The sequence below is a fragment of the Gymnoscopelus braueri genome, assembly GCF_963280865.1.
Source record: "Gymnoscopelus braueri genome assembly, chromosome: 1".
In the NCBI taxonomy this organism is placed as follows: Eukaryota; Metazoa; Chordata; class Actinopteri; order Myctophiformes; family Myctophidae; genus Gymnoscopelus; species Gymnoscopelus braueri.
The window spans coordinates 11,136,871-11,152,461 of record NC_137603.1 but is presented as its reverse complement, the minus strand read 5'-3'; the positions used below and the strand labels follow the sequence as shown (position 1 = coordinate 11,152,461).

The window sequence follows — 15,591 nt, the reverse complement described above, 5'->3', positions numbered from 1 at the left end:
AAGAAAACAATTTAGTGCAAGATACAAAACATGCCGAACCGGATGCAGTCTAAATAACATACCTGTCATTTGTGAACAAACAGTTTAGATAGATAAACATACATGCATACATAACACATTGGACCAAATATTGTGATAAAAAAGTCAGTGAGTGACCAGTAATTATAAAGTATCATGATACTTGACCATATGACTACTGTGTTCTGATTACATTAGGAGTGCTTATACTTATTTATAATGTAATTGTAATTATAGTGCTACAAGCATATAACATTGCATTTATACGTGACCGTATAAGTCCTTATAGAATGCTGTATATTGTGACATGCTTATTGTTATAAAGCATTATGAGTATTTATTAGTTCTTATGACTATAATTATACAGGATTATAAAGAAGATCATATGGCATTATAAGTATGCTAATAATGATTAGATTAGATAAGATCAAAACACCTAGCAAAGTACTTCAATTCTATAAAAGATAAAATTCTAAATTTAAAAGAGACTTTAAAAGAAAGCAATGTCCTCTCCACACTTGTGGTGGAGCACCCAGAATGTGTTTGTGTATGACATGTGTGCGTGCATGTATGTATGCAAGTCCATGGAATGATTAGCACAGAGTCCATCCAGGTGCCTGTGTGCGTGTGCGTGGGGGGTCTAGCAAGCAAGTCCAGTTCGACCAGGTGAGGTGGATCAGGGTTTATTAAGGAGCCCAATGGCAAAGGGGATGAAACTGGCACTGCCCTTTGCCTTCCTGAATAGAGTGCATGCATATGGCTGACTAAAGGTCAAATCCACAATGTATATGAACGAATAGGGGTATAAATAATCCACACGAACGGAGGTAATCCAATATATGGGAAACAGTCTGTCAAAAGAAAGTGTTCCAGTATCGCAGGGCACTCAATCCGCTTGTCCGGAACTACTCTGCCGCCGGGACTGGGGGAGAAGAGAGGCTCTGCACGTGGAGGGGCTAGCTAGGCTCTGTGGATGGCCTCCTGGCCGGGCTCCTCCTCACCAGGTCCAGGACCTGAGCGTTGCACCAGACTCCCCCACTCCAAACATTTCATTCTGGCGTGATGGTTTCTTGGCCCGTGGTGGTACTGCAGGCTCCCCTTGCGGCTTGCTTGAATGGCCCTCCTTAAAGGCCTCACCGTGGATTTGTTGGGCTTCTTCCTCACGGAAGACACAGGCTGGGGCGCCAACCCATACTGCTCCCGGATGCCGTCTACATTCCGACTGTCACCCGTCTCTCCGGTGGTCACCAAACTATTCCTGGTTAAATAGAATAACAAACAAACAGTTTGGTTAAGGAAGTTAAGGTTAAGGTTAAGGAAGATTAATGGGACACACATAACATATTTATCAGTGAGAACGTACAGATATTAAATACATTTTGTTTGACTCGGTTCCACAGATAAATATTATGAAAATAGCAGATCTACAAGCTCACAACGCCCCGCGTTACGATGCGTTGTGAACTTGTAGATCGACTATTTTCATAATTGTTGCCTTTTTCTTACATTATTTGCCAATTTGGCCAATGTTTTACCTGTTTTAATAGAATAGTCTGTTGATTACTTTGAATGCAGTAATGGTCTTTTTTCTTTGTCATTTTCTTTGGTATTAAAAAGGTCTTAAAAGTCCTTAATTGTCACTTCACTGTCATCTGGGGACTCCCCCAAAATAATGTGGGGAGCCCCCTGGGGTCACAACCCACAGGTTGAGAACCACTGCCATAGAAGGTCCTCAAACCTCTGCATATTAAAATCTTCAAAGAGAGAAACAGAAAATCAGGAGAGAGTAACCATTTATCAGGACTACAGGGGGGTAGTCCTGTTGCTACAGGGGGTCCGCCAAATCTCTGTGCGATAGGATCATTGTCTTTTACATTAACCACTTGAACCATAGCATCCCTATTCTAAGGACAACTTTAGCCAAAAATAGCAGATCTACAAGCTCACAGCGCCTCACGCTGCGAGGAGTTGTGAGCTTGTAGATCTGCTATTTTCGGCAAAGAGGGGAAAAAAGAGCAGACCAAGTACAGAGTGAAAGTTTACTAAGTATTGGCGGTTTAAGTGGTTAAATGTCTGAAAATACACATTAACATGAATCCAACATCTATGAAAAGCGTTAATCTGCAACACAACTGTATGTTATATACAGTGGGGGTCCCTGCTTCATCTCTCTCTCAGTTAGGGGGTCCCTGCTTCATCTCTCTCTCTCAGTTATGGGATCCCTGCTTCATCTCTCTCTCTGTTAGGGGGTCCCTGCTTCATCTCTCTCTCAGTTATGGGGTCCCTGCTTCATCTCTCTCTCAGTTAGGGGGTCCCTGCTTCATCTCTCTCTCTGTTAGGGGGTCCCTGCTTCATCTCTCTCTCTGTTAGGGGGTCCCTGCTTCATCTCTCTCTCTGTTAGGGGGTCCCTGCTTCATCTCTCTCTCAGTTATGGGGTCCCTGCTTCATCTCTCTCTCAGTTAGGGGGTCCCTGCTTCATCTCTCTCTCTGTTAGGGGGTCCCTGCTTCATCTCTCTCTGTTAGGGGGTCCCTGCTTCATCTCTCTCTCAGTTATGGGGTCCCTGCTTCATCTCTCTCTCAGTTAGGGGGTCCCTGCTTCTGCTTCATAGCTCTCTCAGTTAGGGGGTCCCTGCTTCTGCTTCATAGCTCTCTCAGTTAGGGGGTCCCTGCTTCATCTATCTCTCAGTTAGGGGGTCCCTGCTTCATCTCTCTCTCAGTTAGGGGGTCCCTGCTTCATAGCTCTCTCAGCTAGGGGGTCCCTGCTTCATCTCTCTCTCAGTTAGGGGGTCCCTGCTTCATCTCTCTCTCAGCTAGGGGGTACCTGCTTCTGCTTCATAGCTCTCTCAGTTAGGGGGTCCCTGCTTCATCTATCTCTCAGTTAGGGGGTCCCTGCTTCATCTCTCTCTCAGTTAGGGGGTCCCTGCTTCATAGCTCTCTCAGCTAGGGGGTCCCTGCTTCATCTCTCTCTCAGTTAGGGGGTCCCTGCTTCATCTCTCTCTCAGTTAGGGGGTCCCTGCTTCATAGCTCTCTCAGCTAGGGGGTCCCTGCTTCATCTCTCTCTCAGCTAGGGGGTCCCTGCTTCATCTCTCTCTCAGTTAGGGGGTCCCTGCTTCATCTATCTCTCAGTTAGGGGGTCCCTGCTTCTGCTTCATAGCTCTCTCAGCTAGGGGGTACCTGCTTCTGCTTCATCTATCTCTCAGTTAGGGGGTCCCTGCTTCATCTCTCTCTCAGCTAGGGGGTCCCTGCTTCATCTCTCTCTCAGCTAGGGGGTCCCTGCTTCATCTCTCTCTCAGTTAGGGGGTCCCTGCTTCATCTCTCTCTCAGCTAGGGGGTCCCTGCTTCATCTCTCTCTCTCAGCTAGGGGGTCCCTGCTTCATCTCTCTCTCTCAGTTAGGGGGTCCCTGCTTCATCTATCTCTCAGTTAGGGGGTCCCTGCTTCATCTCTCTCTCAGTTATGGGGTCCCTGCTTCATCTCTCTCTCAGTTATGGGGTCCCTGCTTCATCTCTCTCTCAGTTAGGGGGTCCCTGCTTCATCTCTCTCTCAGTTAGGGGGTCCCTGCTTCATCTCTCTCTCAGCTAGGGGGTACCTGCTTCTGCTTCATAGCTCTCTCAGTTAGGGGGTCCCTGCTTCATCTATCTCTCAGTTAGGGGGTCCCTGCTTCATCTCTCTCTCAGTTAGGGGGTCCCTGCTTCATAGCTCTCTCAGCTAGGGGGTCCCTGCTTCATCTCTCTCTCAGTTAGGGGGTCCCTGCTTCATCTCTCTCTCAGTTAGGGGGTCCCTGCTTCATAGCTCTCTCAGCTAGGGGGTCCCTGCTTCATCTCTCTCTCAGCTAGGGGGTCCCTGCTTCATCTCTCTCTCAGTTAGGGGGTCCCTGCTTCATCTCTCTCTCAGTTAGGGGGTCCCTGCTTCATAGCTCTCTCAGCTAGGGGGTACCTGCTTCTGCTTCATAGCTCTCTCAGTTAGGGGGTCCCTGCTTCATCTCTCTCTCAGTTAGGGGGTCCCTGCTTCATAGCTCTCTCAGCTAGGGGGTCCCTGCTTCATCTATCTCTCAGTTAGGGGGTCCCTGCTTCATCTCTCTCTCAGTTAGGGGGTCCCTGCTTCATAGCTCTCTCAGCTAGGGGGTACCTGCTTCATCTCTCTCTCAGTTAAGGGGGTCCTTGGCCTGAAAAGGTTGAAGACCCCTGCCCTACAATATTGCATTCCGTTTTAATTCATGTTGAAAATAGCTGACTTTCAATGCTGGACATTCACCAGTAAAGCCCGTAAATGTACAAAAAATATACACATGGTGCTTACCCGGTCGCCCTAAATGTTAATAAGCGGTCCGGAGTCTTTGTGCAATGTATTAGACCGTAAGTATCTATAAAGAAGTGTTTTAATCCCGTCTGTGGACGATTCTGTTGGAAGTTCCCAATGGCGGTAGTGACGGGGCGCATCAGGTCAAAAGCGGAATTACACTCAAGGTAAAGGGGAATAAAGGAGGGGGGGAATGGCGTTCGGCCACAGACGGGATTAAAACACTTCTTTATTGAAAAACATGGACTAATACATTGCACAAAGACTCCGGACTGCTAGTTAACATTTGGGGCAACCGGGTAAGCACCCTATATGTTGCATTTGTACAGGAGAAGTACAATATTTACTGGTGCATCGTAGTGCGGCGCGTTGTTTTGGTTTAGCTGGTTAGCTTAGCAAGGTCCAACCAAACTTATAGTCTTCTTTAACTTGTCCAGATCAAACAACTTGCTATATACTAACATGTGAACAATGACGCCATGGCCTGGTTCTATCATTTCGTGGTGTATATTTAACGATTTATATCTTATAAATGCATACACATAGAACAGACTTCACTTACCCTGAGAAGGAGTTACATACAACAACAGTGCAGTGTGCAGTGCAGAAGTGGTCTGTATCCGGTCTAGCGGATACGGAAACTGTCTACATCACGATCCGGATGTAGTAGGCGTATTCTAGTATGCACCAGGAATTAGCGGTTAAGAGTTAGATAATATATATTTTAATTAGAAATAGGTTTAATATGTATGGTAACTAGGCTATTTCAAGGTTGTGCCGGCCTGGTCCTCAACAGAAAACCCCTGCATTTAACATTCTAAATTATCTAAGCACAATTATTTATTATTCATTATTATTATTATTATTATTATTATTATTATTATTATTATTATTATTATTATTATTATTATTATTATTATTATTATTATTATTATTATTTGATTCGGGATATATTAACAGCATCAACAACATTCAAGGTGATTGCCTGGCCTTGAACAGAAAACCCCTGTGTTAAACACATAGATAGATAGATAGATAGATAGATAGATAGATAGATAGATAGATAGTAGCAGCATTTATATGGTGGGAAGAAAGTTCGGTTTCAAAGTAGCCCTGACGAAACTTCAACCTGATGTTTGCACTTTTTCCATTTACGGCCCGCACATCTACATAAACGTTTAGATTTCAATTATACAGTGCTTAACCCATGGCCACGGACGTTACAATTATGTACGGTACCTAAAAAATACCCGTATATTCCGTGTTGTTCAATAAAAAGCATTTTAATCCGATTGGCTGCCATTTTCTCACAGAGTTATAATGTATCAGAGTGCAATACACCTCCCAACCAATAGGGTCACGCAGTAAAAAGCATGAAGAAAATGGTCACCAATCGGATTAAAATGCTTTTTATTGAACAATACAAAAGATACAGGTATTTTTGAGGACCCGTACAGAATTGTAACATCCGTGGCCATTAGGTAAGCACTTTATATTTGAGATTTGAACGTTAATGTAGATGTACCGAGTGTAATGGAAAAAGTAGTGCAAAAAAAAAGGCTGAAGTTCAGCCATGACGCCCGTGACGGACACTGCGGAAGTAATCTGCCATGACGTCATGGGCTTGGAAACGTCAAACAAATGTCCCGTTCTCAACAAATACTCATCGAAAAATTACCAAAATAATATGGAAATGCTCAGAATATTGTCAGGTTTTTGTGGGTGGTTTGTGCTCTGGTGCATTTCAACCAAGTCTCTTAGCTCACGTTGTGTGTCAGTCCAATGTATTATCAATGGAACGTCTAAGAAGGCGCAGGCTGCCTTTTGAAGAATTCTATTAATGTCTATGGGTGCCCTGGAAGGCGCATATTATCGTCGAGGGCGGACATGGACGACACATAGTGCCTTCCTGGGGTTCTGACCAAAAGGCAATATGTGCCTTCTTCGGAGTGAGACTGTGTTGTCTCATCTGTGTCTATTACTGTCATATATAATCCATTTAACAACCGCATACTCTTTCACAGATATTGTTATATCTGCTGCTCTTTTTAGTGATATTTTTGTTCAACCGTGCGCCTACATCTGCTGCTATTTTAACTGCTATTTTAACCACGCACCATGTACAGTATGTATATCATGTACACTGCCCATATTGACATCTGACCTGTTTTTTCTGTTTCTTCCTTTCTCTAATCGATTGAATCGATTAGTTTGATTAAGTGTTGCGTCCTTAAGAGAGAGTTTAAATCGGTGCTCCTTCTTCCCATCACCTACTGTAGTCCACTGGATCTCAACGTCGGGTCGACACTATCTATTTGATAGTGTACAAATAGAACCAAATGGAACATTTGATTGAATTAACACTAAGGCTTGTACCATGTAGATTGAGGTTCCAGTAGAGTTTAGTTCAGTGATTGTCAACCTTTTTTTCTTTTTCATTGTTGATTTCATTGAAATGTATAAAGTCCCTGTTTGATGCAAATCTTTATCTCTGGGACCCACATTTACACGGTAAAATCATCAGTGTTAATGTAACTGAGAGTTACCCATAAGGGTCCATTTGGACCCGTGCTGGTCGCCGGACCCCGCGTTGAGAACCAGTGACCTATACTGCCACACCCCATCTAACACTACTCTGTTGCCTCCACAGGGAGGGCCAAGTGTAGACCCATTCACAACCAGAGGAAACAATGCAATGTCAGAGAATCCAAAACAAACACAACACGGGAAATAAAAGTGCACACGCACGCACGCACGCACGCACGCACGCACGCACGCACGCACGCACGCAGTTTAGGGAACAGCTGTGCAGTCACAGAGTGTGTGTGTGTGTGTGTGTGTGTGTGTGTGTGTGTGTGTGTGTGTGTGTGTGTGTGTGTGTGTGTGTGTGTGTGTGTGTGTGTGTGTATACCAACAGCTAGTGTTTAGTATTGTCTAGTATTGTATGATATAAGTTCATTAAATATAGTAAACAGGTTGTGTTGCCAGGAACTATTAACCCATTAAGACCTGAGGTTGATTCTACAAAGGCCTTCTGAATCAGTAGTTCTCAAACTTGTTCGTGCCAAGGAGGTTAAAAAAAAAATCTTCAAACATGTTCAAAAATAGCAGATGTACAAGCTCTCAGCACCGCATGAAGTGACGCGCTGTGAACTTGTATATCTGCTATTTTTCAATAGCCAACGCTAATATCTATAAAATGACACAGATGCTTTCACGGTTTTAACGAGTTAAAGGATGTTTTTCTTTTCACCAAGCTCATATTCAAAATATTAATTCACGTCATAATGCATAATCGTACAAAGCTTTATAACTGAGAGACTGTGGTATTTGTCACTGGATATTTTTGAAAACAATTTCTGCATTTAACCCATCCTTAGTGACAGGAGCAGTGGACACTAGGGGGCAGTGTCTCGGGGAGCAGTGCTTGCGTGCGTGCGTGCGTGCGTGCGTGTGTGCGTGCGTGCGTGCGTGCGCGCCTGTGTTTGTGCGTGCATGCGTGCGTGTGTGTGTGTGTGTGTACTTATGTAACTAAAATGTATTGGCAGCCACAATGCTCAGACTGGTCTGGTGGCAGATTACTTTTAGCTATCATACGATCTCTTCAGTATCATTACGTCATCATTCTTAACTATAAAAGAAGGTTCTCAAACTCAGCTGAACATACACTCAACACACTCAGAAGTCCTTTGATCTCAACAACAAGCTACAACTCAAAGACCTCAAGATGATACTTGTTGTGGCAGTTCTGTTTCTGGCTGTAACAGTCCACTCTGCTCCTCGTGGTGAACTCAACCTGGTTCTGGACTGTGAGGAAATCTACAAAAAAGTCTCCACAGAGAGTGGTGTGTACACCATCTACCCCACTACTAAGGACTAAACTATCTAATCCCTCACTCTTGTCAACATTACAACCTCCTTGGGTAAATGACAGAGTCCGGTCCATAAGAAGGGCATGTAGACAGGCAGAACGTAAATGGAAAGCTTCTAAAGATCTTTCTAATCACAATGCCATGAAGACACTTTTAAAAGAATTAAACAGCACAATGAGAGAGGAACGATCAAAATATTTCTCCCATCTAATTGCTTCGAACCCCCATAACCCCAAACTTCTCTTTAGCACCATTAATTCTCTTACACGTCGTCCCTCCGACTCCAGTGAAATTATATCCACTGAGAGATGTGAAGCCTTTCAGGCCTTCTTCTTAGACAAGGTCTCAAACATTAGAACCCAAATTGTACCTTCTTTGTGCATTCTACCACACAGGGAGGTATCGCAATACTTAAATTCCTTCGATTTAGTTTCCCAGCCTGACCTTTTGAATATTATTAATAGCATGAAACCCTCTTCCACCCCTGCAGACGCTCTACCCACCACATTTTTAAAAGAGGTTTCCCTCTTTTTATCTCCAGACATTTTAGCAATATTCAATAAATCACTATCCTCCGGTGTTATTCCTTCTATCTTCAAGTCAGCTGTAGTAAAACCCCTGTTGAAAAAATCAAACCTTGACATCTCCAATTTTAACAATTTCAGACCAATTTCGAAATTACCCTTTCTCTCCAAAGCACTAGAGAAAGTGGTTTATTCTCAACGTTTAACTTTTTTAAACGACAACTCACTCTTTGAAATGTTTCAATCTGGTTTTAGAACACACCATAGTACAGAGACTGCACTTCTGAAAGTTTTAAGTGACATCAGGATGAACACAGATGCTGGCTGCTGTACTGTGTTGATGTTACTTGACCTTTCCGCTGCTTTCGACATGATAGACCACAATATCCTACTGGACAGACTAGAAAACTGGGTGGGTGTGACTGGGTCTGCACTGGACCTGCCAAGGTCTACTGTGAAATGGACACAGATGGAGGGAAGTGGACAGTGTGGGTTTAGTAGTACCTTGGGATCCTTAAGTCTTCCCAGTGATGGATTGGTAGAATGAAAACACTCTCAAACTTGACGTTAGTTATATCAGTAGAAATGGTTTATTACAATAAGTAACAGCAAAGCTCAAGCAGTTGCAGCAACGATGTTGACTCTCAGGTCTCCGGAATATCTCTGCCCGAAAAGGGTCTATCCCCCTAATATATCTGGGCATCACCATCATTCTCTCATCATCCAAATATGTGTTATCTCTCCACTGTGTCCCACCTGGGACCCCAGTGTCGAACATCATCTGTTATTTGCGTACTATTTTGCAAAGTCATTCTCGCATGAGTTTGCATCTCTTAAGATTAATTGATCCTCCGTACGAGGCATCCCCCCCTCCCTTATGTGTTCTTGTCATTGGTTTCTATGAGCCCGAGGTTACTGTGCCACGAGCGTTCTAAGTTTGATCCCTAATCAAGAGCCAACCACCTGTGTACCTTGTGCGTCATACGCTATCACTAGGGATGGTCGCTGTCAGTAGAGGGATTCTTATGCCTGATTTACCTCTAATTCTGGCTTTTGGGACCTTCAATTCTGGGCATGTATTAGTTTTTAGGTTCACACCCACTTCTGGGCACCGTCTACAATTGATTTAATACAGTTTAGGGAATATACTTTAGTTTAGTCTCCTTTTAGTACTTTCTCTGTGTGTTCTCTCTGTGTAGCAGAGAACACACTGTATGAGAAGTGTATCTCAGAATATTCTCAGTTACTACAGAACTCTCATACACAGTCATACACAGTTATACAGTTTTAACTAAGGCCCAGGTCATAGGTCACGACCTGTATTGCCCCGACATAATCCTTCCTCTAGACAATACTTTTGTCTATCTTTGCCAGGTCGGGATTGCCAGGTCGGGTTGTCTATCTCTGCGAAGTATGTGGCTTTTGCTAAGTATGGCTTTCCCTTCATAAAGTGCATAATGTGCAGTCGAAACATTCTTATAATGCACTCAAACACTCAGTATATGATTCATATAATACACTCAACATTCATGTGTTACTTTCCCATATATTGGATACTGTATCCACGAAGGACTTTAAAAGATACATTCCTACCAATTACTGTCGGTTTTGACCAATTAATTCCTTTACTCTCATTACTTTTTAATCAATGTGCGTCTAGTCAATTACTCTTTCGTTTTCGTTTTGGTATGATGCACTTGTAAATACTCTTAAGTAATACACGATTGTCCTCTCCTTGTACTTTTGTAAACCATTCTACTTGTATAATAAATGTAATAATAAATGAAATTAATAATAAATGAAATTAATAAATGAAAATCCCAATAAATGTATAATGTCTGTATAATGACTGTCTGTATAATGGCTGTGATGGTTAATAATAAACGATGCATAAACATTAATCACATTTTCTTTTGCGTGCACATTCTGCGTGTGCGTGCAATTCTTTTCTTATAACAAAGCTTCCCGCTTCCCTCAACTAATATTTGTCTTCCGTACTCCGTCCCATAGTGCAAAAGCGCGATAGTTCAGAAAACTTTCGATGTGACAGTTCTTTCTGGTACCGACCGTACCCATCAATCATCCTTCCTCTGTCACTTTTCAAGTGACACGAAACGTTAACTGTCCAGTATCCCAGTCCACTTGTGCTGTGCCTAGAAATACACAGCCAAGTATAGTTGTCCATTTCTACTGCGGCGTGCGGAAGATGTTTCCCAGCCAGAACTCTGTCATCATGGACATAAAAAGAGAGGAAATACATGTCTTAGTAATATGTTTTGAACACCTTATAGTAGATAGATATGTTTTTTCATTCATGTTTCTTTCACAACACATTTTCTTTTTCCTTCTTCACATTTTGGGATTATATAATGATTCTTCCTATATAATGGTTCCCTAACTATCTTCAGAGTCCCTTCTGGCTCAGACTGCGTACAGTCTCTCCCAGGCTGGGCTCCACAAAAAACAAACTAAAATAACAAACAAAACAACAAACGCAATTCCCGATGACCCCAGCCGACCAAGCCGTCTGAGGTTGGGAATCGCCTATGCTTAGAAAGAATCATTTTACCACTCTTATGTACTGGTAACCAGGTTATATGTGTTATATGTAGCTGGTGTACCAGGTTATATGTGTTATATGTTTTATATATTTCTCTTCCTCCTTTCTTACCATCTTATGTGATAGTGGTCTCTGGCCCCTCTGGTTCTGCTTCTGCCTCTCCCTCTCCATGGCACCTGGGACGTGGTTGGATGCTCTGGAACACTGGTCATCGATGATTGCTTATCTGGAGTCTCTTCGATTGTTGTTCTTCCCTCGGTAGTCTCATTGCATCTGTTGCTTTCTCCTCTGTCATGGTGGTGGTTGGTCCCTCTGGTGGCACCTCTTCTGGTCCACCCTCTTGCTCGATATTGGGTTCTGTACTGGCTTCCGTACCAGGGGCCACCTAGGTATGACCCTGTGTAACCCTCTGGTGTCTCATCCATGTCTTGGTTTTCTGGGCTCTCTGGTGGTGTTTCTGGGCTCTCTTGTGGCTCCATCTTTATTTGCTTTGTCGTGGACATGCTTTGTCTGATTTTGGACAGCATTTTTTAGGGCGTCATCCGTCATGTAAAGAGTGAAATCTTTTCCTCACACTCTCCGCTTCATCTGGGGTTAGTGGTCCTTCGCATCCAGAGAAGAGTGGACGGCACTGTGAACTTCTACAGACCCTGGGCTCAGTACCAAGCTGGGTTTGGAGACGCATCAGGCGAGTACTGGCTGGGACTGGAGAACATGCATCTCCTTACCAAGGACAAAAAGTATCAGCTGAGGGTCGACATGGAAGACTTTGAGGGAAACACAGCGTTTGCCTCTTACTCCTCTTTCTCTGTGGGTTCTGAGGCTGATGGCTACAACTTGCAGGTTGCTGGCTTCAAGAATGGAGGAGCAGGAAACTCACTGGCCTATCACAATGGAATGAAATTCTCAACCTTTGACAAAGATCAGGACACTCACAGCAAGAACTGTGCAAGTGTTTATTACGGTGCATTTTGGTACAAGAAATGTCACTCTGCTAACATCAATGGTGTTTACCTTTGGGGACAGACGGCTCATTATGCAACAGGTGTAAACTGGTACAACTGGAAGGGTAATCATTACTCCCTGAAGGCTGTAGCGATGAAGATCAGACGTGTTCCTTAAACATGTTTAGGTTCGCATGCATATATTTTAGAAAAGCACAGCCGTGGTATAAAAGGCATGATGCAATATTTACTCTCTTTCATGGTTTGATTTAATCCTAAACTCATACAGTAGATATATGTATTGTATCCCATATTATTACAGTGGTGACCTGTCAGGGCTCTTAAATGAATACATAATCCAAGCTGTTGAATGAATAAAGAGATTTATGCAAAGACAAAGCAAGGTGTAGTTTTTTAACGCTTTACTTAAAGGTTGGCTGTATAATTCATTATAATCACATTTACAATGCATTATGAGGCTTCATAACACTCGTTATAAATGATGTTTATGATGATGCAGAACTGTTTACTGTTTACTGTCAGTCTACAGGAATCCTCTGTCAGTTCACATTCCAAACACAGCAGCTAGTTTCCAGTAAGGACGTTCATTAAATATAGTAAATATGTTGTGTTGCCAGGAACTATTAACCCTATAGTTCTCAAACATGTTTGTGCCAATCTCAAACATGTTCGTGCCAAGGACCCCCATAATTATATGTATTTGGACGTGGACCCCCCATCTGAAAATGTTTTGTGCCAGGGACCACCAGAAGAGAAGATTTGTGTTAAAAAATATATATCAAAATTTCAAAAATGTTCAATAATAGCAGATATACAAGCTGTGAGCTTGTATATCTGCTATTTTGTAATAGCCAACGATAAAATCGTTAAAATGACACAGATGCTTATCCGGTTTTAACGAGTTGAGCGATGTTTTTCTTTTCACCAAGCTCTTATTCAAAATATGAATTCACATAATGCATAATCGTGCATAGCTTTATTACTGACAGACTGTTTACACAGAATCCTAGACAGACGGTCATGCATTTTTATGTTTATTCAGAACAATAATGATAATAATAATAATGTAGTCTACACACCTTTGAGGTATTTGTCACTGGATATTTTGGAAAACACCAGTATCTGCATTTAACCCATCGTTAGTGACAGGAGCAGTGGGCACTAGGGGGCAGTGTCTCGGGGAGCAGTTGGGGGTCAAGTATCTTACTCAGGGACACTTACAGTACATTTTAACAGCGGGCGACTCTCGGGCGATCCCCGGGCGACATCGTCCAAAAGATAAAGAAAATCCATCTTTCATCGCCCCCCCCCCGCCCACTTCGCCCTATCGCCAGTAGTTGCCGGCTCTCATAGACATATAAAGCACTTCCGGAAAATACTATCCTGATCGCCCGCTGTTAAAACGCACCGTTTGACACATTGCTGCAGGGCCTGAAATTGAACCTGGGACCTCTGGGTTCCAAGGCGGGCTCTCTAATCATTCAACTATGGCCGCACCTTGAGCAGTGCATGCTTTGAATAATCTGGTTGGTTGGTGTGTGTGTGTGTGTGTGTGTGTGTGTGTGTGTGTGTGTGTGTGTGTGTGTGTGTGTGTGTGTGCGTGTGCGTGTGCGTGTGTGTGTGTGTGTCACCATTCTTAACTATAAGAGAAGGGTCTCACACTCAGACTGCATTGAACCTTCTACTGGAGCTGAACATAGACGTCCTTTGATCTGAACAACAAGCTACAACTCAAAGACTTCAAGATGATACTTGTTGCTGCAGTTCTGTTTCTGGCTGTAACAGTCCACTCTGCTCCTCGTTGTGAACTCAACCTGGATCCGGACTGTGTGGAAATCGACAACAATGGTGATCGTGGTGATCACGACCTGGTTCTGGACTGTGACGAAATCTACAAAAGAGTCTCCACAGCGAGTGGTGTGTACACCATCTACCCCACTTCTCCACCTGCCAAGGTCTACTGTGAGATGGACACAGATGGAGTGAAGTGGACAGTCATCCAGAGAAGAGTGGACGGCACTGTGAACTTCTACAGACCCTGGGCAGAGTACCGAGCTGGGTTTGGAGACGCATCAGGCGAGTACTGGCTGGGACTGGAGAACATGCATCTCCTTACTACGAACAAACAGTATGAGCTGAGGGTGGACATGGAAGACTTTGAGGGAAACACAGCGTTTGCCTCTTACTCCTCTTTCTCTGTGGGTTCTGAGGCTGATGGCTACAAGCTGCACGTTGCTGGCTTCAAGAATGGGGGAGCAGGAAACTCACTGACCTATAGCAATGGAATGAAATTCTCAACCTTTGACAAAGATCAGGACAGGTGGGGCAAGAACTGTGCAAGTGAAAAGTACGGTGCATTTTGGTACAGGAAGTGTCTCCGGGCTAATCCCAACGGTGCTTACCTTTGGGGAAAGACGACTCATTATGCAACAGGTGTAGTCTGGCATCACTGGAAGCGTAGTCAATACTCCCTGAAGGCTGTAGCGATGAAGATCAGACATGTTGTTCCTTAAACATGTTTAGGTTCGCATGCATATATTTTAGAAAAGCACAGCCGTGGTATAAAAGGCATGATGCAATATTTACTCTTTTTCATGCTTTTAATTTGGGTTTTTCTCTCTTTGGGACTCTGTTTAATCCTAAACTCATACAGTAGATATCTGTATTGTATCACATATTATTACAGTGGTGACCTGTCAGGGCTTTTAAGATGTTGTAAACATCGTCATGAATAAAGAGATGCATGCAAAGACAAAGCAAGGTGTATTGTGTAATGCTTTACTTAAAGGTCGGGTCTATAATTCATTATAATCACATTTACAATGCATTATAAGGCTTCATAACACTCGTTACACATGTTCATAACGATACATAACAACTTATAACAAGGTTTATGAAGTATTTTCCGTGTTGGTCAAATGACATTATTATGCTTAGAAGAACAGCATATTATAACTACCATACTTTTGTATTGTAGCTTGTTTTATAAGTAGAGGGTCTAAGTGTTAGAGTGTATGTGATGCAGAGAGACTCCTTTACAGAATAAGCTTGCTGTTACAAATATGCACAGGGCAGTGGTGGAAAAAGTACTCAAAATTTACTTGAGTAAAAGTAAAAAGTATTAGTAGTAGTAAAATGTACTTAAAGTACCAAAAGTAAAAGTACTAAAATATTTGAGAATAGCCTATGTATAAAATAGGGCTAAAGTGGTTAATGTATGTTTTATAATGTAATCATTTATATCTGCAAAGTAACTGGTAACTAAAGTTTTCAATTGTAGTGGAGTAAAAGTACAATATTTGCCTCTGAGAAGTCAAAGTACTGAAAATGGTAAATACTCCAGTAAACATTTAAG

General features: G+C 42.9%; 3 protein-coding genes across 3 annotated transcripts in view; all 3 read left to right on the top strand.

Annotated features, from left to right (window-relative positions):
- LOC308084293 (tyrosyl-DNA phosphodiesterase 1-like) overlaps positions 1 to 15,591 on the top strand; it is a 142,214-nt gene that overhangs the window by 48,504 nt on the left and 78,119 nt on the right. The window lies entirely within an intron of this gene.
- On the top strand, positions 11,773 to 12,528 carry LOC308079072 (microfibril-associated glycoprotein 4-like; the record flags this gene model as incomplete). The annotated part of the gene is made up of 2 exons (XM_080420410.1): positions 11,773 to 11,779; positions 11,870 to 12,528. The coding sequence occupies 2 exons, from the start codon at positions 11,773 to 11,775 to the stop codon at positions 12,391 to 12,393; spliced, it is 531 nt and encodes a 176-aa protein (XP_080276536.1). The 3' UTR covers positions 12,394 to 12,528.
- Positions 12,730 to 14,749, top strand: LOC308078967 (microfibril-associated glycoprotein 4-like; the record flags this gene model as incomplete). Its single annotated transcript, XM_080420304.1, has 2 exons — positions 12,730 to 12,739; positions 14,022 to 14,749. 2 exons carry the CDS (start codon positions 12,730 to 12,732, stop codon positions 14,747 to 14,749), a joined length of 738 nt encoding a protein of 245 aa, XP_080276430.1.